Here is a 24,102-nt window from a genome sequence, read left to right as displayed (position 1 = left end):
TCTTGTTACGTACTTAGGAGTGGGATTACTGGGTCATACAGTAACTCTATGTTTAACATTTCGAGGAACCTCCCCAAAGTTTTCCATGGTGAATATTTCCATTTTACATTTCATACCAGTAATATATGAAAGTTCTAATTGATACTGTATCTCGACATCCTCATCTACCCTCACCTTCTATTTTAGTCAAAAACCATCTAGGTGTGTACGAAGTGGCATCTCCTTGTTGGATTTGCATTTCCCTAATGACTAATATGAGCTTGTTGTCATGTGCTTGTTGCTCATTTGTGTATCATCTTTAGAGAAATGTCTATGTTCAGATCAATTCCCCATTTTCAAATTGGGTTGTCTTTTTATTGTCTCTTTAGATATTCTGGAAAGTACACATTATCGGATAAGAGATAACGCAAATATTTCCTGCATTTTGTGGGTTGTATTTTCACTTCCTTGATAGTGTCTTTAAACATATAAAATAGTTTAATTTTGATGAAGTGCAATTTTGTTTTTTTGGTTGCTTGTGCTTTAGGTATCATACAAGAAACCATTGCCTAATTCAAGGTCATGAAGATAAACATCTTTGTTTTCTGCTAAGAGTTTTGATAGGTGTAGGTGTTACATTTAAGTCTTGGATCCAATTTGAGTAATATTTGTAGCTGGTGTTTGGTAATTTTTTGAAAAGACTATTTTTCTCAAAATTTTTTGGTGCATAGTTGAAAATCAAAAATATTTTTTAAGTTGATAGGCAAAAGTAGTAGAGGGCAACGATAGGATAAATATGGACTGACACCTTTGTCTTTGAAATCATGAATTTCTCCAATTCTACTACAGACAAAGAAATGGGCATGTGAAGTGTGCTTATTTAAATTTCTGTTTGATCTTGTTATTCCTGACTATTGAGTTTCTTGAGAAAATTAGTCCTGACATAGCCGGCTTCAGTTTCCACCTTTTATTGTAGTGAAGTTTGCTATAGTCTGATATCCGCATGTACCACCTCACTACATTGTGTCAAATTAGCTTTACTCTGATTTCTAGAGACTTCTGCTTGTTCTCTTTGACATCTCCATCTGAGAAAGTGAGTTCGTTTTTGACATTGTCTTGATTTGTGTAACAGAGCAGTGCCCTGATTCTCTTTAATGTCTCAGTCTTTTTCACTGGCGGTTTGTCTGCTGGTAATGTTGAAAGTAAGTAAGGTCCTACTCCTCTTCACTCTCCACAAATTCCTCTCTGCTGTTCCTGTCAGCACCACCTCCTTGTAGCCCTTGGAGAGCACTCTGGGCTTGGATTCAGGAGGTCTGGGCTCTCTCTCCAGTGCTTCCAGTAGCCACGTGATTTACCTTGGTGGGTTGTTAACCCTGCTATGGGCTTCCTGATCTGTAAAATGGGATTGGATTAGTTTTAATGTCTTGTAGCTCCAAGAATTAGGAGATTCTGTTAATTCAGTTTACAGCTAGATGTTCATAGCCTTTACCTGTATGTTTCCAGCTTCATATTAGATATCTTGGCTTATTAGTATAACCAAAACTGGATTTACCTTTTCACCTTTTTTATTCTTCTTTCCTGGCCTACTTTTCAGCCCTGTTTTTTTAAAGATACTGTTACTCTTCTTGATTGCCAGATTCAAAACCATAAAGTTGACTATTCCGTTTCCTCCCTTCATGTTCAGTTATCAATTCTATTTCCTTAAAGATTTTTACAGTCATTCTCTCCCATTCTTTACTTTGTTCATGCACTAGTGTAATAATAATTGGATATGATAGCTAGGTGTTGGCATATCTGTCCCTTGTTTTCCTGTGAATTTAAGGATAGGAATCATGTGGTGGTAACGCTTTTGTTTTCAGAGGCTAGTACCTGGCATGCGCTAAATGCTCAATATATTTATCGAATTTAAATTTAGCCTGGTTCTACTGCCACTGTACTTGGTCATATGGGCTTCTCTCACTATATCTTGAAATGAATAGAATCTTAGAGGTAACTTTGATTCTGTAATCTTTATCATTATCTTAAAATGAACAATCGTATTAATAAAAACACCTTTATTGATTTCCCAGTACCCTCTCAGAGGAAAGTTGAAGTCCTTTCCCTGTCTTTTAAGACCTTTTCCTTACTAACTGCTCCTCTTTTTCAGTCTTACTTGCTCTAACTTCGAACTCAATACTTGGCACCCCCCCGAAAGCACTTTTTAGTTACAACTGCCCTGGTGTAAGCCATGTTCTTCTACCTTTCTAATTTTCATTCTTCTTTTAAATCTCAGTTCAAAGGCGAGTCAGAGCATCCCTAGTATCTCTCTTTTGGGATTGTCTCCCTTTATTAAACTGCTTAGCATTATTTCTACTTGAATTAAAATGTTTAGTTCAGTCTACCTTATATATTTGTGTCTTTCTTCATTACTGGTCTAAAGCTACATAAAGACAGGGATCCTTCCTTGTTTATTTTTACTTTTTCGACACAGTCTTACCCATGATAGGAACTTCCTGTGTGTTAAATTGAATGTTGCCAATTCATTCACTATATGCATGTATTTTCAGGGCTATGGTTCTGATGGTCTAAAGTTGTTATCACATGAAGAAAGTGTATCATTTGGCGAGTCTGTACTGAAGTTGACTTTTGATCCTGGTACAGTAGAAGATGGTTTACTAACTGTAGAGTGTAAACTGGACCACCCTTTCTATGTTAAAAATAAAGGTAGGGCTTTAATTTGAATTTGTAACTACTTTTTAAAAGAAATTTGTATAATGTGTCTTGTGGCATAATTGTTTGAGGATTAAGAAAAAATTTGAAGGGAAAATTTCAAACTAAATAAAACTACCTTAGGAAATGCCTTATGGTGCTTACGTGTCTCAGTGGTAGACTGAGCTCTACCTCCTGCAGTATGAAAAACTTATGTTTATGTATCATACTGTAACAAGCTGTTATCTTGGTGTATATAGTTTGGGGAATGGATTGTTCCGGTAATTGCATTTTGGTTTAGGCTTACCAAATATGCTATATACCTGAATCACTTCAGAGTCTTTTTACAACACCACCATGTCAGACTGATAACTTCAGAGAGTATTCTGTGCTCTCACTCCTCATCATTTATCACTCACTGTCTTGCAGATCAGTGCAAGTGCTGATTGATAGAATCTATCAATAAAGTTTAATTTGGCAATTAAACTACATTTTGGAGGGCTTTCACATTGCTTAAAGCAAATACTTGTACTTGGCTTTATGGTGTATGTACGTGATTTGTTTTAGAAAATCTCTTGGTGCTTATTTTTAAATAATCAGTTTATTTTTAAGACTTGGAAATGATATATCTGTCTTACAGTAAATTGTGTGGGTGTTTTCTATCAATCCTGTCCTCATGTCACTGTTGTTCGTTTTGACTTCAGGTTGGTCATCATTTTACCCCAGCTTGACTGTGGTGCAGCATGGCATTCCGTGTTGTGAGATTCATATTGGTGACGTATGTCTACCTCCTGGACACCCTGATGCCATTAATTTTGATGATTCAGGTGTTTTTGATACATTTAAAAGGTAATACTGGGTTAATTTTTTTTCTATTAGAAGTTTACTCTAAATCGCCCTAGTGATTGCTAAGTCAAATACTGAAGAGGTTAATAAACCTTTAATGCCTTGAGAGATAATTAAAGTACTATTCAGAGGAAGTATATATACATGATTAAGTGAAAAACTAGTAGGTAAGTAAAATAACAGCTCATGGTTTACATAGAGTAGTCAATATAGGGAAAGTAAGTCCATAAAACATTAAAGATTATGATAGGAAAAAATCATGTTATATGATGAAGAATTTAATAGATTAACTTGATATTATATAAAAGATGCTGTATCTGGCCAGTTTTTAACTAGTCAATAAAACTCTTAGTAGAAGTACCTTTATAGTTAACTGTATCTTTTTTCCCCTTTAGTTAACTATGTCATTAATACCCATTTTGACCAAGGGCATTAATTGCATAGTAAAAATACCTAAAACTTGATATTTGGAAAGGCTTAAGAGAGAAATGATTTTTCCTGAGATCTTGCTATTAAGTCGTACAATAGGACAAAGAACCCACATGTCCTGACACTCAAGGAGTTCTTTAAGATAATTATCAAATCCATAGGTGTTGGGTAGAGAATTCTCAAGAGTTCCTGCTGGCTTGTAGAATTTATTCCACTCAATTTAATATAATATAAGGTAAATATTTGTATATCAAAAAGAATAAGATCACTTAAAAAAACAGGCTACATGCTCAGTGCCATCTGCAAGATTGGAATCTAAGTGCCATTTGATTACATCCCTCATACACATTCTACAAAAATGAGACAAAACTTTTAAGGTCTGATACTCTAATTATACAGTGTTTGGATCAGTGATAACTCTTAGGTTTGGGTGAGTGTAAATAAAATTTTGGGAGATAATTTGGCTTTATTTAACAACACCAAATATCAGCAGTCTTGTTCCTCTGTATGTATACCCTAGAGAAAAAAGCTCTTGTAGACATGCACTAGGAGATATGTAACTGGGTTCATAGCTGTGTTGTTCATGATAGCACAACTTGGAGACAGTGTCAGTATTTATTAACTGTAAACACCTGAGTTGTGTTATAAGCATATAATGGAACTCTCTACTGTCAGTGTAAGACTAATGAACTGTAGCTATACATTTTATTATTTTATTTTATTCTTTTAAAGAGGGGGAAGGGAAGGTGAAAGAGAGGGAAACTTTGATGTGTAAGAAAAACATTGTTGCCTCTTTCACACACCCATTAGGGGCACTGACCTGCAACCTAGGTATGTGCCCTGACCAAGAGATGTTAGCAATAAACATGGATTAATTATGGAAATAATATTAAATAAAAATTAGTCTTAAATAATGCTGTTAACTAAAAATTAATCTCAAATATATAGTGTGGTTCCATTTTTTATGGATTCAGATGTTCTTTGAAAATATATGTAATACAATTATAAATAAACATTTATATTATACTATTTGTATACTATATATAATACGTATTGTGCAATTATGCTGGAGGTCTTCAGGATCATCTCCAGGTACAATGATTCACTAGGACTACAGGATTCAGCATATAGTCCTACAGTTCTGATCCTTACAGTGAAAGAATGCAAAACAAAATCAGGAAAATGAAAGGAGTGGGATGAAGTCTTGGGAGAAGCCAGACTTCCAGGAGTCCTCTCCTGATGGAGTCACACAGGACATGCTCATTTCTCTCAGCAGTGAGTTGTGACATGTATGAAATGTTATCTGCCAGGGAAGCTTGTTCGACACTCAGCTGGGTTTTTGTTGGGAGCTGGTAACCTAGGCTGCCCCAGGCTGGCACCTATCAAAATTCTAAGCTTTCTAAAGGAAAGCAGGGGTTCAGGGTCGACCATATTGTTTGTACATACAATAGAGGGAAAGAGCCACTCTTCTTAGTTGTGGGAATGGTAGGAACCATTCCGAAAGCCAGGATGCTCGAGGGTCAGCCCTGTAAGTAAACCTTTGAAAGGATAGCAATAAAGCCTGCTAGGTTAACTCTTTCTGCAAAACAAAATACTATATATTACATACTAATAAATTGGCATAGTGACATAATTAATAGTTACAGTGTTTATATAAATGAGTAATGCATTATTTTTACAATAAAATTATTGACAAAGGAATGATAAACTTATCTCTGGAGGGTGGCAAGTGTGGAACTTCAGTGATAATAGAAAAATATTTTTTAATTGGTTTTGGGTTTATTCTTATTTGTTCATATACTATTTATGTATAAAGTAATGCAGAGTGCAAAACTTCAGTTTTTAAAGCAAAACAGGAACATTTGGCTACCTAATTCCTAAGATAGCAAGTTTTCATCCCTTGGTCCCACCTAGTATCACTCACTCTTAGTATTAGTCTTATTTTATGGTAGAATGACAGCAGCATCCCTCTTTCCCCCTCCCCATTAAGAAGTGGAAATAAGCAGTTTCACCCCAGAGAAACCATAAAAAGTTAAGAGGGGTTGTATTTTTTTTAATTGTTCAAGTACAGTTTTCTGCTTTTCCCTGCCACCCCAAAGAGGTACTGTATTGCTGTGTATAATGCGCTCCCAAAGTATAATGCAAACCCATGTTTGTGTGTGTGTTATACAGGGAATTGTTACACCATTATATACTCATGGTATGTAATCATTATACTCATCTATAATGCACATCCTTTTTCCCTAAAAAACTTTGAGCAAAAAATGCACATTATACATGGCAAGACATGGTATAAAGTTTACTGAGTTTTCCTTATGGATTGGATTATGACTTGCGGTGGGGGTTGGGAGTGGGTGGGGTCTTAAGGAAGATGCTTCCTGGTACAAGGAAGGTAAGAAAGGAAGAAGAAACACTTAGGGAACCAGGAGCCCCAGAATCAGTTCCCAGGTTCCACTTGTAGACCTCGGGCAAGCCCTTGAGTCATGCTGTACAGGGAAGACATTGGAGTAGGTATTAGCTTGGTAAGGACCAGAAGTCAGCAATAAATTGATGAGCTCTGAAACACAATTGTAACTCTCCTGTGGAAAGAAGTTTCTAAACGAGAGCATGGTTTGAAGAAGTTCGCTCAAGAAATTGAGAATTGAGGCCAATCTTCTAGGCATCAGGCAGGTTTATGAAATAGTCATTCCTGACTTTGTGAAGTTGACATTTCTGTTCAAGTAATATAATTTAATAAACATAATGAGTGCCTATTATGACCAGACACTGTACATGTTAATTTACTTAATCTGCATTACCCTGTTGGTAGATTATATCCTCATTTTACAGAGAGAGAGAACTAAAGCTGAGAGAGGTAAAAAGAACATGCCCAAAGCCAGTTAGTATTAGAAGTAGTATTCAAAGCAGTAACATAAAAAGGTTGTAGGTTTAGTATACAATAATAGATACTGCGATTAACTCCCTACTCTGTGCCAATTTCACCTGTAGCATTTTCTTTTTAAGATTTTATTTATTTTTAGAAGTGAAGGGAGGGAGAGAAACATCCATGTGTGGTTGCCTCTCATGCATTCCCCACTGGGGACCTGGCCTGCAACCAAGGCACGTGCCCTGACTGGGAATCAAACTGGCAACCCTTTGGTTTGCAGCCCAGGCTCAACCCACTGAGCTATACCAGCCGGGGCTGTAAGTGGTTTTCTATATATTCCTTTAGTAATGCAGCATTGCATGGCATGTATTATCTTTATTTTAGAAATAATGTAAACTGAGGCAAGATGGTTCAACATGCCCAAGGAATCCAGTTAAATTTTTACATTAATATGTTTTGCAAAATTATTTTTATTTTACCTTCTCAGTCACTCATCAAACATTTGAGAGCTTAGTATATGCTGGGCATTTTGGATTTAAAATTTAAAGCATGGTTGAGCGCGGGCCTGCGAACGATGCGATCGCGGTTCGATTCCCAGTCAGGGCACATGCCTGGGTTGCAGGCCAGTTCCCAGTGGGGGACACATGAGAGGCAACCACACACTGTTTCTCTCTCTCTCTTTCTCCTTTCCTTCCCCTCTCTCTGAAAATAAATAAATAAAAAAAAATTTAAAGCATGGGCCTGCCTCTCTGCTTCTAGCCTGGAGAAATAAATGGATTGGTAAATGCATGGTGTGGTGGGTGCTGGTTGAGACAGTATAGCCTAGTAGCAATGTGAGCTCTGGAGCTGGACTGCCAGGGTTAAGATCCTGGCTCTGCAGTAATTTTCTTTGAAAGCTGGGGTAAGTTAATTACCTTGCAATGGTTCTTTATAAAAATCTGTGAAATGAGGACAATATTGGAGGGATGATTAAATGAGTTAATAAATATGACATAGTTAATAGACACTACACTATTGTGGAGGGTTTTTTTTGTTTGTTTTTTTTCCAGAGTAATAATTAGTGACGGTCAGAAAAAACATTCCAAGCTGATTTAGCGAATGGCATTTATAAGAAGCAGAGGTGTGAAAAAAGTCACATTTCATAAACTGTAGACAGTGAGGAAATCAATCCTGAATTCCGTGATTGAATACCTCAAACTTCTTTAAATTGTATCCATACTAGAAATAGATGACGGTTATTTGTGCCACTAGATGGTAGTGTTTTCAAATAATCAGTGGTTAAATAGCGTACAATATTTAAAAAGAGATCTAATTGAAATGTAGTTGACATGCAGCATTTGTATAAATTTAAGATAATGCAACCTGTTGATTTCATATATTTATATACTTTAGTAATTGCCATTGTAGCAGTCAAATAATTCACACCTCTATCATGTTACATAATCATTTCTTTCTAGTGGTTGTATAATTGTGTTCTTCTCTCTGAGCAACTTCCGTTACAGTACAATGTTGTTGTCTGTGTTAACTGTATTGTGCATTAAATCTGTGGGACTTATGTATCATTTGTCATAAGTTTGTACCCTCAAACAACATCTGTCCTCCCCTTTCACCCACATTCCCTGCTAATCATCATTTCCATTTTTTTTTAATTGCTATTTTTTTTAAAGATTTTATTTATTTGTCTTTAAGAGGGGAAAGGAAGGAGATAGGGAGAGAAATATCAATGTATGTATGGTTGCCTCTCATGTGTCCCCTGCTGGGAACTGGCCTGCAACCCAGGCATGTGCCCTGACTGAGAATTGAACCTTGATACTCTGGTTCGCAGGTCCGCGCTCAGTCCACTGAGCTACACCAGCCAGGGTTATCATTTTTATGTTTCTCTTTAAAATTCCTCATATTAGTGAGATCATACAGTACTTTCTCCATCTGACTTAACGCACTTAGCATAATATCCTCAAGGTCATCCATGTATTCTTACCCTAATTAGAAGTCTTTTGGTATTTCAAGTTGTAATTAAATACTTGTTTTCAGTAGTGATTGTGCCAGATTCATATATAATGCTTAAAGTGTGTTGTTTTTCTGAATTATATTTGGAATTTGCTTAAGATAGGAAGAGTTGTTTCTCTGACACAATACTGATTGCTGTGCATTCATTAGCTGATTTTGGAGTCATACTGTAAGTACGATTATTTTGTGTGGCAGCCTTAAAAACACACTGTGTGGTTGAGTTTTGGTCGAAGTCATTTTTGCTGCGCGGTTAATGGCAAGGCCTTCATTCCTTTGGTTCTCTCCATCTGTCTTTAGAATAATTGAGAGTCTCATGCTTTACCTTTACACCGATACTACTCCTTCAGCTAATACCAACCTGTTTCGATGCATCACTAGAGTTTGTTTTTCAGGGAGTGAAGGAGCTGGGTTTAGAATAGAAAATGTATAAAACATTTTCTGGTAACAAAACAGTATTAAGCAGGAGTTAACACAGTTGGAACAAAAGAAAATAACTTACACAGGTATACCTTTGGCAAACGTAGGCTGTGAATGACATTCGCTCTAATTTTCAGTGATACTTTCAATTAATATGATGAGGATTTTTTCACCTTGAGGTTAGCCAGTGGCAGTAAGGAGCACCATGGTACTAATGTTCAGAAACCTGGGGCTCTGGAGGTGGACCAGCAGATCGGGGTTTGGATGTAGTAGCTGTGTGGCCTTCGGCGAGTCATACTCTCTTAGCCTGTTTCTTCATGTAGGAGGGGAGAATGATACCCTTCAAGCAAGCTTGTTGCGAGGATAAGAGATGATATTGTTGTTAGGCTAAGTTCATATGGATGGCCATTTGGGGAGACTGAAGTCTAACTGTATCTAAACAAATAACCCAGATTATTGTGCATTTTGAAAGTTCTTTTAGCTTCATTTAATGGCTTTTGATTGTTCTTACCAAACATTTTATCATCTGTAGTAGTCTTTAGGCCAGCTATGTGCCTGCCACTGTTTCATAATAATTTCCTAGTTTTAGGCATTTATAGGTCCAGAAATCACATAAAATTAGTCACAAAGTGAACCTAAAATAAGAATAAAAGGATGTGCAGGATCTGGAGGAGAGACTAGCTGTATAACAGTTCTTTGGGGGTGGTGGGGGGTGCTTGAAGTTTTTTTATTTTTTTAACTTTTTCCAGATTAAAAAAAAATTAGTGCATACAGAAGCTTTCATTTTATAAGTAACTGTCAGTGGTGAAGTTGTTAGTGTTAATGTAAAATCACTTGTAGTGGTAACAATACAGGCAAAAATGCCTTAAAAAACACTGAACTATCTGGGTAGAAATTATTTTTTTTAAGTCCTGTTTTTATAAATTGGGTACTTAAATTGAATTAAAACCATGTTACAAATTTTTTTTTTTAGCTATGATTTCACACCTATGGATTCTTCTGCAGTCTATGTGCTGAGTAGTATGGCTCGTCAGCGTCGTGCATCTCTGTCATGTGGAGGACCTGGAGGTCAAGACTTTGCAAGATCTGGATTCAATAAAAACTGTGGCTCACCTGGATCCTCACAGCTCTCTTCCAGTTCTTTGTATGCTAAAGCTGTCAAAAACCACAGCTCAGGGACTGTGAGTGCCACCTCTCCTAACAAGTGCAAAAGACCAATGAATGCCTTCATGCTTTTTGCCAAAAAATACAGAGTTGAATATACTCAGATGTATCCAGGGAAAGATAACAGGTAAAGTAATGATGATTCTAAGTAATTAACACTTCACTGCAATTCACAGGAACTGGGACAGGTACTTACTCTACAATAGTCCTTAGTGTCGAAGTCTTTGTTTTCTTAGGTTGACAGTGAAGTAAAGAGTGTAAGTGGAATTTTTAGTGTTATAATTTTAGTGTTAGTACTATTTAATAATACTTAGGTAACTAGGTTATATCTAAGTGGTAAGGACCTGCCTTCTATAGTAGTATTAAATGTCATTCACCTGTTAAAGGACACAGTTCTAGCAATTGTCAGTTCCATCTTTATTGAAAAGCATTACGGAAAAGTCTAGCTCTTTTCTTGCATTAGATCTCATTATTTAACAATTTTGTATAGTATGGAATGTGCAGGCATCAGCAGTTTGTGATAACTGCCAGATCTGTCAACTAAACCTAGAGGTGCCCTCAGTAGGGCCTGGGAATAAATACTCACTCCAGTTCTTCTGTTCTGTTTGCTGTACCCTTACCTTATCTCAGAATTCTCTAACGCTCACTCCCTCTCAAAACCAACCAAGTTTTCCAGGTATGAAAATTACCTTCTTCCAGTCATCCTAGTCCCCGACCGTTAAAACCTATACCATCTCCTCTACCCTTGATAGCATGAGAAGTCAAATGATTATCCACGTGAAATAATCAGGATTTAATGTTTCGTGAACTTTATTTTTTTATGTACACACACATATTTCTAAAGTACAACTGATATAGCATTGAGGTATATAAATGATTCATATTTGTGTATTGCAAAATGATCACCACAGTAAGTTAACGTCCATTACCAGTTTTTTTCTTGTAATGAGAACTTTTAAGATCTACTTTCTTAGCCATATTCAAATAAGCAATACAGCACTAAGTCACCCTGTGTTAATGTTAGGTCCCCAGTCCTTATTTATTTTGTAGCTGGAAGTTAGTACTTTATGACCATCCTCACCTATTTTGTACCCAGGCCCCGCCCCCCACTTCTGGTAACAACCCATCTGTTCTCATGAACTTAAGTTTTAAGTAGTTAACATTTGAAAAAGAAGCTACTTTTATTGAGTGCATCCCTGATTTAGGAATTCACACGCAGCTGAGTGTTTTCCTGATTTAACTGGTGAACATGTTGACCATTATGTGGTATCTTTAACCTAGAGACAAACACATACTGGTTTTTATTTTAATAAAGGAAGATGGAGTACAGTTATAGTACTTGATTGTATCCACTTACTGCATTAAAATATTTACTACACATTTGTTTTTAAGTAGTAGAGCTTCTGTAGTTACTGTTCTGTAAAGCCTATAAGCAAACCAAATCCTGAAACAAAGCTCAGATGGGTATCTCTAGCCTCCCTGTAAGTTACTGTAAAATCCCTTATATGAGGGGGGTACGCCCCCCAAAATGAAAGTTACTTATAAGAAGTTATATATACTTCCATGTTTAAACTTCAGTCACCTTCAAAGCACTCTCCATGTGATGCAGTACATCTGTTGGAGACGTCTTTTCCACTGCTAAAAACAATTTCTGAACTTGTCAATTTTGATGTCTTTTAGTGCTTTGCCATTTTTGTGTTACCTTTTCCACATTGACAAGAGTTTCCCTGTGAGGACTTTTCTTCATCCAGGGAAATCAAAGAAAGTTGCTTGGGGCAGGGGATGAAATCATATGAATGGGGAGGGTGGGGCATGGGGGTCATGCCGTTTTTTATCAAAACTGAGTGAGAACACTCAGCATGGTATGGGCAGGTGCACTCATAAATCACCCATCATGAAGTGAGCAAATGCGTTGTCTTCAAAAAAATTCTCTGAAGCTGAATGCAGCCTCTCATAACACCACCAGCTGGGACACTGATACAGATGGGTTCCTTGTACACTCACTTAGCGGGGAAGTCACCTAGAATTATCTTCTGGCCTTCCCTACAGAAGATTGTTCCATATTTTGTTTTTTTTGGGGGGGGGTGGGTTTCCCTCTTGTACACACCTCATGCAATTATTACAGGACCTGTTGTTTTGTATGGGTGTCATGGAATTAACAGTTAAAAGCTCTTCATAGAAGAAAAATGGTTTATGTCTACGTGTCCTGAATGAGACTATTTTAAGTAGGTTTAAGAACAGGTTAACAAATATAAACAGCAAATAACTTCAGATTTCTATCATAAAATCTTACAGTGTGACTTCTTTCCCTTTGAGTTTATGCAGTTTTCTCAAGTGATAAATGCAAATGTTACTTAAGGTTTAAGTGGTCTTGTCTTATGTAAATAGTAGGGTTTGCATATTTATTGCCACATTATTACTGTGGCTGCATGAGTGAAAGACTTAAAATGACTTGACAGGTTATGGGCACAAATGAAGAGTAGCTTTTAATACAAGATGAATACTTTATGTTGCTGATACTGAATATTGTCTGCCTTGACATCTTAAACGTCTTTTAAAAACCAGTGTACCAGGATAGATCCAATGGTAATTTAAAACATTTCTTTGAAATAGTTAACTTCTTTCTTTAAACTAAACTTTGTAGAACAGCCATTTTTTAACTATTTCAGATGTCCTTTGACAATTGGAAATGTTGGCATTATTCCAGGAGGCTTTAACTGCCAAGATTGTGATAAATGGACCATATCACTGAGATTTTACTGGAATTGACTACTATAGTCTTGCTTGTTCCCTCCTCTTCTGGAGATTTTTGTCTTTTTTTCTTCTATGTTTTTTCCTGAAGTAGTAGCACTTGACATGAGTTTTATGAAAACTTCTTGCCCTCAGCAGTGTGTAAATGTTTATTTTTGCAGAGCCATAAGTGTGATCCTTGGTGACAGGTGGAAGAAAATGAAGAATGAAGAGAGAAGGATGTATACATTAGAAGCAAAGGCTTTGGCTGAAGAACAAAAACGTTTAAATCCTGACTGTTGGAAAAGGAAAAGAACCAATTCAGTACGTTTCAACAAGAGTTGCTTAACATTATCTTCACTCCTCTCCTGAAATTGTACTGGAATGTTGCAGTAGTTGTCATAACTTTTAAAAGTCTGTGTTGCTACTGTTCTCAGCCTTTTTGTACTTCAAAACCTAATAGTGTTTTTATATCGTCATATTAGGCAGGCTTCCTTTCTTTTCATTACTCAGTGTCATTTAGTCTTTTAGCATGGAAGGTAGAAATGTTTGTTAGACATGCATGTAAAGAATGTTGGAAACATTGAGGCGTAAAAGTTAGAATGTATTTTTGGGGGGATTGGAAGTTGAGTGTTAATTAACTTTAATATCACAGGAATGTTTTCTAATTTGGGGGTGGTATGTTTGAACAGCCTTTTTTCCCTTAATTGGTGAGGGGTGATAGAGGAATTGCAGGTATAGGGGTACATTACCCAACCTTCATGAGGACTGCTGACATACGTGTTGTTTCTAGATTTAAAAAAACTCCAGGGAAGAGAAGAAATAGGCCCAGGAAGACTGGTGAAAAGTTTGTACAATAATGCTACCTTAATAGACTTGATTCTTAGAACTTTGCCATTATGAGACTGACATCTTTTAGCTGTTTTTAGATTAATGACAAGAAAATGTTGCATGAGAGAACAGAATGAGCTCAATTTGAAATACCTAAAAATGAAGGGCAGGTGTCAGTTTGCAGCAGGAGGACTGTCCTGTGTGTCTGTGTCTGGTTCTTCAGGGTAACCCGCACTTCACATCTATTTACATTTTTCAAGAATTTCTTTTATAGAAATAGTGGTCAGGTTCCAGTATAAAAGAGTGGCTGATCTAGATTTTCAAAGTTCTTGATTACTAGGATTCTATGGAGGACTCTGCCTGCATCCCTTTCTCTGCACCTCCTAAGTTCATTTCTCTCGCCTTCATCTTCAAAAATGCCTTGAATGCTTCAGCCATAAGATATTAGCAAAATTTTTTAAATTCTCACCTTTGAGAAAGTGATTTTTTAAAAAATAATCTTACAAATGTTTCACTTTAAATTTGCAGTTACTATTGTCTGTTGATTTGTAAACACAAACTGAGTTTTAATTTTATCTCCACAGGGCTCACAACAACATTAAACTGGGATGCTCACGTCGTCTGCATTTGCATAAACCTAGACTGCCGAAGGGAAGGTTTAAGATGATCATAGTCTCACCGTTTGTCCAGAATTCCTGTGACCATAAGATACTGAAAGCATTGAGTCTTGAAATGACTTAATAATAAGAGTGAGGATTTGCTTTCTCCATTAGAACATTAAGTAAGCTAAAACTATCAATATTGTAAACCAAATTGCCTTATTTTTCTTCCAAACTTCACATATGTCTATCAGGTAATATAGGCTTGAAAATTGATATCCTGTGGTGCTAAAAAGTACAGTAGAGAGGAGAAGTGTATACATGTTTTATTTTAAATTGTACAAAAGGGGAATTTAAAAATATGTAACTGCTGTTTATACATTGGCTCCTTACTGCTTATTAATCTGTATTGTATACATAATGGAATGAAACAGATGTTGGGAGTTGGCCTTTCTTTGAGCAGCCACCATGAGCAGCTGTGCCAAACACAGGAGCTCTAGTCTGGCCAGTGCCAAGAGGCTACCAGAACATGTGGCAGGTGGCTGGTGTCAGAGTCTCAGCAGAAGAGCCACCTGCTGTAGTTACCCGAGCATGCTGAGTTTATGCACCAGGTGGCAGCACCCCTCCATTATTTCCAGTGGGGACCTGGCCCGGGCCACCATGAAGTTAATAGCATTGGGGTATAGTCACTGTAATGGTGCTATTAACAGTCGATACCATTGTATTTTCAATTTTGTGTCATGTATCTCCTCAGCCACATATCTTAAGTATCTTATTTTGTCATCGTATCTTTATGGTGGGGGCAGACTTTGCACTTATTGCAGTGCAACACTTGCACTTTACTTTTCCTCCAACTGTCTGAAATTAGAGCAAATACATTGGCAATACAGCTGCTTTGCTCTGAGCTACAATCATGGCTTTTCATGTTACTTACCAAGTGGTGTTTCTGGTTAGGAATCACAGCTGTAAAATTGATTTCAGTTCCTTACACTTCATGATGTTGCCCCTAAATTTTGCACACTATATTCTTGTATATTATTTCAAATAAAATGAAAAAAATTGTTTATCTCTGACTTCTGCTGATTGATTTTGACTGAACGTCACGTATGAGACATCAGAATAACAAGTTCAGGAGATGGAAAATAAGTTGCAGGTGTGGTTTTAAGCATCAAATTAAAAATAAAATGTTAATAGGACAAGGGCAACAGGAACATAAAACCTAAATTTTTATATATTAGAATCTGTAGAGTAAAATTGTTTTTATTTTTGACTTTGCAACAGACCAGAAAGTCTGCTTTTAATAAAATGACACACACAGTGTAAAGACAGCCTTTCTTTATTGCAGATACTGTGACAGATTGAAACAGCCAGTTAGCTCTCCGTTTCTGGGCCGTGCCAGTGGTTCCCAAACTTTGTTGCATATTGGAAACACTTAGGAATGCTTTACAAAAAATACGAGTGCCTGGCTCCTACTCCAGATGTCTTACTATGCAGTACAGATTAATACCAGGGTGTTTTTTTTTTAATGTTCCACCACTGATTCTAATGTGCAGCCAAATGTGGAACGACTTGGGCTATAATCTGGTGAGGAAGCAAACTGGTTGGGAGAAGCAGGGTATGTGACTGTATCACCTGACAGATACCGTAAAAAGCAGTGGGGACTCAGTATGCGTATCTGTGGGAGACTTGGTTAGGTGGTGGGGAAGGAATTTTAGCCAGCCTTGTAGAAAAGCTTAAAAGGAGAGATAGGAGTTGAAGGTCCCTGAAGTTTGAAGGTGGTGGTGATTTTTGACATTTTATGCTACTTAAGTAAAAAAGGCTAAAGAAATCAACAGAAAAAGCAGTAGGAAGTACAGAAATGTTGATTACATTCTTAAGGTAATGACTAGTGTCTGTCTTTTAGTGTCTCTCAAACTGCCCACCTTGAATGGGTTAGCACAAAATGGAGATGAGTACTTCACATTATTACTGAAGAGCAGACATAGCTTTTTGAAGCAATTGAACCATTATGGGATAAACTGGAGCAAATTCTTTGCCTTCTCTACTTCTTACTGATTGAACGTAAGCTTCCAGGGCTCCCCTGAAAATAAAAACAAAAACTTTGTCAAAAGTTATACAAAATAAAATAGCTTAGAGGGTATCAATATATAAAAAAGCAGCAAGCCCATTTCTGGAACTGCTCTGCCCAGTTCTGTAAGAAATGACCAAACAGCCTTCACATTGGTAGTGTTGCTGTGGGTAAGGTACAAAACAACTTTTTCCAGTCTGCTTTGTACTTGGTGGTCTAATTATACAGTCGGGCTCTCTGGCCTCTGAACATTGTTCTCAGTCGCCCTGTTTATCAGACCTCTGAAGAGTTGCCTTACCTGCAGCTTGTTCCCATTCAGAGCTTACTCGGAGGGGGAAGGCCTGCTCAGGAGCGTGGGGGCTGGGGCCCTCAGGTGCACACTGTGACACCAGTAGGTGCACTGTCATTTGACAGAACATAAACCCACATGGAGAATTAGTCTTGGGCTCAAACTTTTGGCAAGTGGTGGGATAATAAGGCAGTCAATTTAGTCACAGGTATGTGATATGAGCCAGTTATTCATGAGTATAATGTTCTCATGGATTAGATCGCGGTTAGTGAATGGCCCACAGGCCAAATCTAGCTCTGTGCATGTTTGTGTATCAGTGGTGGTGGCTTTACAGTGGCAGGTGGGACGGCCAGGCAGCGGCCATATGGCCTGCAAAGCATAAAATACTTGGTATCTGGCCCCTCATGGAAAGTTCTCAATCCTTGAACCAGATGATCTGTTTTAAGTGTGAGATCACATTTCAATGGAGCTAAAACAGTAGTTAGAAGTTGTGACTACTGGTCTATTTAAGTCCCAGGTATGGTCGTCAAATTTGTAATATTAATAGTTTTTTAAATTGCACAACCCTGAGATTAGAACATTTCTACAAAGATGTAAGTTAATACCATTAGCTCACATACTCAGTCTCAGTTTCCACCTAATACCTAATTCTTAACTGGTTGATTTGCTCCCAAACACTGAAAACGTTAATCCTTGATCAGGTTTGTTCATTATTTTCATGTAACTGTGGGGAATGTACGTGCCCAGGGCCTGTCCAGGGCCTCTTTACCCCCACTGTTTGCTTTCACAGTCTCAGCCCCTTTATTTCCAGCTCAGACCTCCCTCCTGATGGCTGTTTTCTACCTGCGTTCTGGGTACTTTTACCTGATTTCTTCCAGATCCCTCAAATTTAACTGTCAGAAACCTAGGGCAGTGGAAACCCATAAAAAGTGCAGCACCAAGAGTAAGCCCTAATGTAAACAACAGGCTTTGGGCGATAGCGATGTGTCATTGTCGGTTCACGGATTGTTACAAGCAGACCACTCTGGAGGATGCTGATAATGGGGGAGGCTCGGCATGTGGGGGAGGGGTGTATGGGAAACCTCTTCCATCTCAAATTTGCTGTTAACCTAAATTTGCTCTAAAAAAATGAAGTCTATCAAAAAGCAAAGGGAAAGAGACAGGAAGAAAAACACCACCCCTAGGGTACAGTTCTGCCCACCTTACCCTATTTCCACAAAAGGTCCCATCGTCCCCCAAATGCTCCCCATCGATGCTACACTTAGTTATCGTCTTACTATTTTGTCTCGTGTACTGCCACATCCAGTCCCTTCTCTCCTTTGCTTTAGTTTGTACCCTGCCATTGTGTGTGCCTGACTGTTGCTGTAGCTTTGTAGACGGTCATCCCAGTGCCAGTCAGCCCTGTGTGAGTGCTGCCGCCTGCAGTCCATCGCTGGCCATGCCCTGTTCCCTTGAGGACGGTGTAAACTCACTGCCCTCTGCCCTGCCCCAAATGTGTGTGTGCTACTGCTGGGTTCTAGACAGTGCTGTGCCCTAAAAGACCCCTCACCTAACTAGTTTCCATCATTTGTGTCACCAACACACGTGCAGAGCAGCTTTGCCCTGTTGTGACTCTAGGTCCCATCCCAGTGTCCACCTGGGGGGAGATCAACGGTGTGGCTGCAAACAGGACTGCATAAAGACGCCTGTCCGTGCCACAGAAGGGCCCGCTCTGAACACCTCAGTATTGGGACTCATTCTCTTAGGCCTTTCTCATCTTCCTCTCATCCCTGGAATGCCCTCCCGTTCTTGCTCTCTTCCTTGCAGAGCTAATTACCTAAGATCCAGCTCAAATGCCCTCCTTTTGAGAAAGTCTTTCCTAATTCCAAGCGGCACAAAAGAATTGATGCCACGCTGCTGATACAGAAGGTGCATCAACAGCCCTGGCTTAGCAGGATCCAGCGTTTGGGGATCCCTGAAGACTGGCTCCATGCCCTGTTCAGGGTCTGCTCACGTGACGCAGAGGACTCGCTGCTTTTAAATAAAAGCAGCCTAACTGGTACTCCAGGCTCTGCCCCACCACCTGCTGCACGATCTGGGCTACATTTGAGCCAATTTGCTTTGAGTGGGAGGTTTACACTTCTACCACATTAGAATTACCTGTTTGTTGGTCAGTATCCCTTTTAAGCTGTAACTTTTAACATTGAGGGTTACAGCTGTTTTTGCTCACTTACGTAACCCTAGGACCTAGTGCTTGACAAGTGCATGATAAGTGACTAAAAAAAATGAATGGAAATACAGGATTATAGTGAAAAATAAGCAAAACTGCAGAAGAAAGTAAAGGAGAAACATTGTTGGGTCCTCAAAAGAAGCAAAGGCCAAATGGAACTCAGTGCTGTTAGAGAACAAAGTCTTGTGAGAGGCCTTAGTTCACGTCAGAGCTAAGCCTTAGTGAGGCTCTTTCTTCATGAAAAAAGAAACTTGCTTCTTTCAGTAACTTTTCAAGTTGCTATGGTATCCCGGGCAATCACCCCACTCCCCCAAGTAGCCCCTGGAGATTTACACGGAGTAGAAAAATCCCCAAGGGCTCCGGCTGTCTGAGACAGTGTGTGTGTGTTATCAGTCTCAGGAACAAGTGCACTGAGATTCTCAGAAATTGTAATTGCTCTGCAGTGAATGGATTAGACAGACCCCTTTTATCTAATACAAAAATCAACTCTGCAGTTTCATTTGGATTGAAAAGGATAAGGCATACGAACTACACAATATGTAGAAAAAAGTTTAGAAATGAGTTTGGTTGGTGTTTTTGGTATTCATCAAAATCACAATCAGAACTACAAAAAGAAAAACATTAAAGCTGCCCTCCTACATAAAATAATCAGAGCAAGGTTTTCAAGCAATTATTAAATTACTTTATTTGCTTGAGCAAAACATAAGCTTTCTTGGAAGTCAGGCTAAGCATTATGTAAGAATCAGTCCCAAATCTGGTTTGTAACCAAAAGGATTATTAGTTATCCTTATTTTTAAAAAGTACAGAAATTGTGCAACCGATTACTAAAGGAATAGCTTATAACATGGTAACGCTCCTCAATGCGATACAAACTAGCCAGGGAGAGGCTTTTCTGGAACACAGATCTGGTTTTGTCAGGCATTAAATATCAGTGTGTTTAGTACTGGAATGAATAAACGACTTCAAGATCTACCATGTGCCTTCCCAGGCAGGCAAACCCCTGGCTTCCCCGGGCTCCATCCTCCCTTTCGGACTCATCTCAGGCGCCAGGTTCCAGAATGGTGCCACAGGGACCCCCGGGGGAGAGACCGAGTAATCACCCTCCATCCACAGGGGTCCGAAGCACAGGTGCTGGGGAATGGTTCCTAACTCGTGGGCCTTGGCCCAGGGCAGGAGGGCAAGGGGTCCAAGGATGCATCTGGCACCAAGAACTACATGGTGACTGCACAGATAAAACTTACCAATAGGTAAATAAAGCCTGTAAACATTTTTGACATCATAAAGGTATTCTACTTAGATGATGGAACAGCAAGGAGAAGAGCTGCTGCTCCATTACAAATGCCAAGAGTAAATGGGTTTGCAGCCAATTCCTCCACTTTGCAGAGCTTGAGAAACCTTTTCATCAAAAATTCAGCCTTCCTCTCCACTGACAGCACATTCAGCATTTACAGATGTACAGGTCTTCCCCCAGGGTGCAGCCTCCCTACGTGCGGGCACACTCGTGACCGGAGCTCCTGCCTGGTGGGCGCTGAGTAGGTACACCTTGCCCCCACTTACACCACTTGACCCCATGAGCCAGTGGGTACTCTAATTTTAAAATTAACTTGACGAGTATCCACACAAGCTCCAGAGAAACATCTGTGTCCAAAGGAAGGAAACAGGAAGGAAGGCAGAGGAGAGTTCGTTCTCTGCCACCTCGTCGCAGCCGCAGTCGCACTGCCCTCTGTCCGCCCTCCTTCCCGGCAGCCGAGCTCACTGCTGCGGGGGACGAATGAGTGTGTAACAAGGTTTGCCCCGAGAGCTAAAACAGATTTACTGACATTTAAAGAGCAACACTCGCCCTGGCTTTATCTGCAGGGGAAAGAAATTCACCCAGCAGGGCTTTAGCATGCAGGGGAAGGACAGTCTGCAGTAACAGATGAGAGAGGACAGTCAGGATGAAGCCTTGCCCACAGCCGGGGCTGCAGCAGGGGCCACCGTGGGACCCCGGGGAGGGTTCCATTAGCTGCTGGGAGCACGAAGAATCTAGTATCGGACGTGGGGGGGATGGATAGACTTTATTTTAAAAGCATGACATTATTTCTTAGCATGATTTTCAGTTGCTAATTATAGGCTTAGCAACAGCACTGCTGATGAAATTGCCCAGGAGACATTTTTGAAGAGCAGCAAAAGAAGGCGGATCTGTGACTGTCCACAGCAGGACAGCTGTTGCGGACAGACTCATTCCAACTTGTTAAGAAGACAAAAAGGAACCCTGTTCGATTGACTGAATTCTAAATACTCTTCTATTACCCCCAAGTGGGTTGCAGCTGAGTGAGTCTTTGGGCCTCAGAACAAAAACGGCACAAAGACGCTGCAAATCCCCGAGTTAGCCCAGGCCCGCAGTCTTTTCTGAGGGTGGTTGGGACCAGTCTCATGAACTGCAGGGAGGCTCACCTGGTGTCCTTTCCCATTTCTGGGTCAGATGCTCATAGCTGAGAAGAGGAACACATACGCGAGGATGAAGAGCAGGGGCCAAGTGAATCTACTTTTTATTCACAGAGGAGCGTGGAGGGTGAGGGGCTCAGGCAGGCTCTGCACCAAGCCTGAGAGCTCCACGCCTCTCCCTGAAGCTGGGCTGGTGCTCCTCGGGGACTGCCCAGGGCACCTCTCGTTGGTGGGGTCCTTCACCTAACACCAGGGCAGCAGGTCTCCGCCTTGGCTGCGGGGGACCTGCCTGGGCAGCTGTGAGGGCCTGAGGCCAGGTCCCAGCTCCCGAGATTCTCGGGTAGTCAAGAGTGTGGCCTGAATGCCGAGATTTTTCAAAGCTCTGTAAATGACTCCAGTGTGCACACATGGTTGACACCACATCCCCACATTGGCCTTGGGAACCTGACTCATCACCTGCACTTAGGCTCAACTGAGTCTCGTTCGGGGCTGTGATCCCCAGACCAACAGCACGGAGACCCTCTGGGAGAGCTGCAAATGCTTTCAAGAGCTACTGAAGAGGTACAACTGTCTGGATTTGGAGGATGAGGGTGACGAGGAGCTGAATGATGACTTCAAGGTTTCTAGCTTGCTGGGTGAGTGATGGTGACAGCATATCCAAGATGTGGAGTCTACAAGAATGAGCAGATTTGAGAGGAAAGATGGTTTATTTCTGACATTTTGGGGTTGAGGTTTCTGTGGAGCTTTGCTAGGTGACATATGATAGCAAGTCTGCTGGCCTGAGGCTCTAGGCAATCAAGGTGGGGTCCCAGACCCAGGAGCCATTGGGGTAAAAGCAGTCACTAGAGTCATGGGTCTGAATGAGCTCACTTGGGGACCAAACACAGGGAGAACATGAAGGAAAATGAGCCAGGAACAAATGGCAGGAAACAGTGGCATTTAAGGAGTGAACAGAAGATAGGAAAAAAATGGCCAGAAAGGTTAGAACAGAAAGAGACGACTAGGATATCCTGGAAGCTCCAAAAAGACTGGACTGTGTCTCATTTTGCTCTGTGTCCCCAGGGCCTCGTGCACAGTGGGCGTCAGTCAGCGCTGCCGCAGGGCACACGGTAATCTAAATCGCTGCTGGCCTGCCCTTGTTTTCTACTAATAACTGCATCAAACTTTTAAGTATTTTTAGAAGTTTACTCACATCTGTACTCCACCAATTCAATAAGTGCAACATGAAAATAAAGCAGAAAATGTGAAGCTAAGACAAGGAGTCTTTTCATAGCTGAAGTTGGTTTTCAAAAGCAGAAACACATGTTCCTAGGGCCGCATCAGGCGTGGAACAGCACGGTAGGGCTGTGAAGGCTTGGAAGTGAAGGCGGCAGGAAGCAGCCCCGTGGTGCCCGGTGGTTCTCTCCGGGCCCCTTCACGTGTGTGCCCCGCGGTGAGGCGCCATCACATGCACACGCCCAGCGGGCACCGTTCCTCCTCTTCCCCTGTGTCTCCCACTCTCCCTGGGCTTCTACAATGAACAGGTGCCCCTGGAACACATGGCTTTACCTGATGAGGAGGAGCCTGTCCTTTTCAGATGGATGGTCGTCCAGCCACTGGGAGAAGCGGGCGTGGGACCATTCTGCCCTCTGCAGGGTTGAAACACAATTAGAGAAGGGCGTACACATTCTTCAGGGAATGGCGGCAAGTGCTGGTTCAAAAGGTGCTCTGAAGGATTCCAAGGTGAAATTACCTCCAACCGCGGGAAGGAAGGTGGCACAGCGAAGGGAATGGGGCCTCTATCAAAGAAGCTTTATGAACATAAGCTACTACATTTTTCAGACCATAAGATGCACCTAGGTTTTAAAGGAAAATAGGGGAAAATTTTTTGAAGCAAAAAATGTGGTAAAATGTTTAATAACATAAATAACATAATATTTCACCAATGTAAATGTAAACAGAACTCAACAGCAGCATTAACAACCATTATTCCTCCCAAACTGGGGAGGAAGGGGGGGAGTGCATCTTATAGCCTGAAAAATAAGTTACTTGTGTCATTATTATTTAAAGGGCCTATTCTGAATTCATTAGGTAATTCCTTCATTGCAGGGCAGTGGGAATCTTCCTTCTTTAATGGTCCTGCTAAGACAGAGGCCCACGACTACCTGGGATAAAAGCAAGGCCAGCAATGCATTCCGTGAATGGGGCTCAGGGTTCACAGACTGAAGAGGGAAGACTCTTCATGGGTTGTGGCCTCACATTATTACCTGGAAGGGGGATTTCAGCTCAGCGGGCGCTCTCGTGAACAGAAACTGAATAATGATGCTGAATGGAATGAGGTCGCCCAGGGCAGGACTGCTGGCCACGTGCTCGCTCGTCTGGAAGAGGAGTGGTCTGAAAGAGAAGCAGGGTTACTTCCTGCTGGTCAATACTGAATGAGGTGATTTGGTGGAAAAATCAAAATAACATATTAGTACAATAGAATGGCATAGGAGTATAATAGCATAACAGAAGAATGAATAACAGCATTCTTCCTAAACTGGCCAATTCTTAACCATTTCTTAACTCCACACT

At 40.2% G+C, this 24,102-nt stretch overlaps 2 protein-coding genes across 3 annotated transcripts in view; one reads left to right on the top strand and one right to left on the bottom strand.

Moving 5' to 3' along the window:
* Positions 1–15,629, top strand: part of HBP1 (HMG-box transcription factor 1) — a 33,190-nt gene extending 17,561 nt beyond the window's left edge. For both annotated transcript variants that reach the window (XM_037150478.2, XM_037150479.2), the window contains exons 7-11: positions 2,526–2,682; positions 3,372–3,516; positions 10,206–10,523; positions 13,309–13,450; positions 14,542–15,629. In XM_037150478.2, coding sequence (XP_037006373.1) covers positions 2,526–2,682; positions 3,372–3,516; positions 10,206–10,523; positions 13,309–13,450; positions 14,542–14,559 — 780 coding nt within the window. In that variant the 3' untranslated portion in view covers positions 14,560–15,629. The remainder of the gene's footprint in view (positions 1–2,525; positions 2,683–3,371; positions 3,517–10,205; positions 10,524–13,308; positions 13,451–14,541) is intronic.
* Positions 15,630–15,876: 247 nt separating this feature from the next.
* COG5 (component of oligomeric golgi complex 5) overlaps positions 15,877–24,102 on the bottom strand; it is a 347,306-nt gene continuing 339,080 nt past the window's right edge. The window contains exons 20-22 of the mRNA XM_037150482.2: positions 23,796–23,922; positions 23,098–23,177; positions 15,877–16,636 (exon numbers count right to left, since the gene is read on the bottom strand). Of these exons, the coding sequence (XP_037006377.2) occupies positions 16,522–16,636; positions 23,098–23,177; positions 23,796–23,922 (322 nt within the window). The 3' untranslated portion in view covers positions 15,877–16,521. The remainder of the gene's footprint in view (positions 16,637–23,097; positions 23,178–23,795; positions 23,923–24,102) is intronic.

Source organism: Artibeus jamaicensis, unplaced genomic scaffold (genome assembly GCF_021234435.1).
Source record: "Artibeus jamaicensis isolate MK-2021 breed Jamaican fruit bat unplaced genomic scaffold, CSHL_Jam_final contig_834, whole genome shotgun sequence".
NCBI classification, from domain to species: Eukaryota; Metazoa; Chordata; class Mammalia; order Chiroptera; family Phyllostomidae; genus Artibeus; species Artibeus jamaicensis.
Note: the sequence above shows the minus strand (reverse complement) of the source record. Positions and strands in the feature narration are given on the sequence as shown.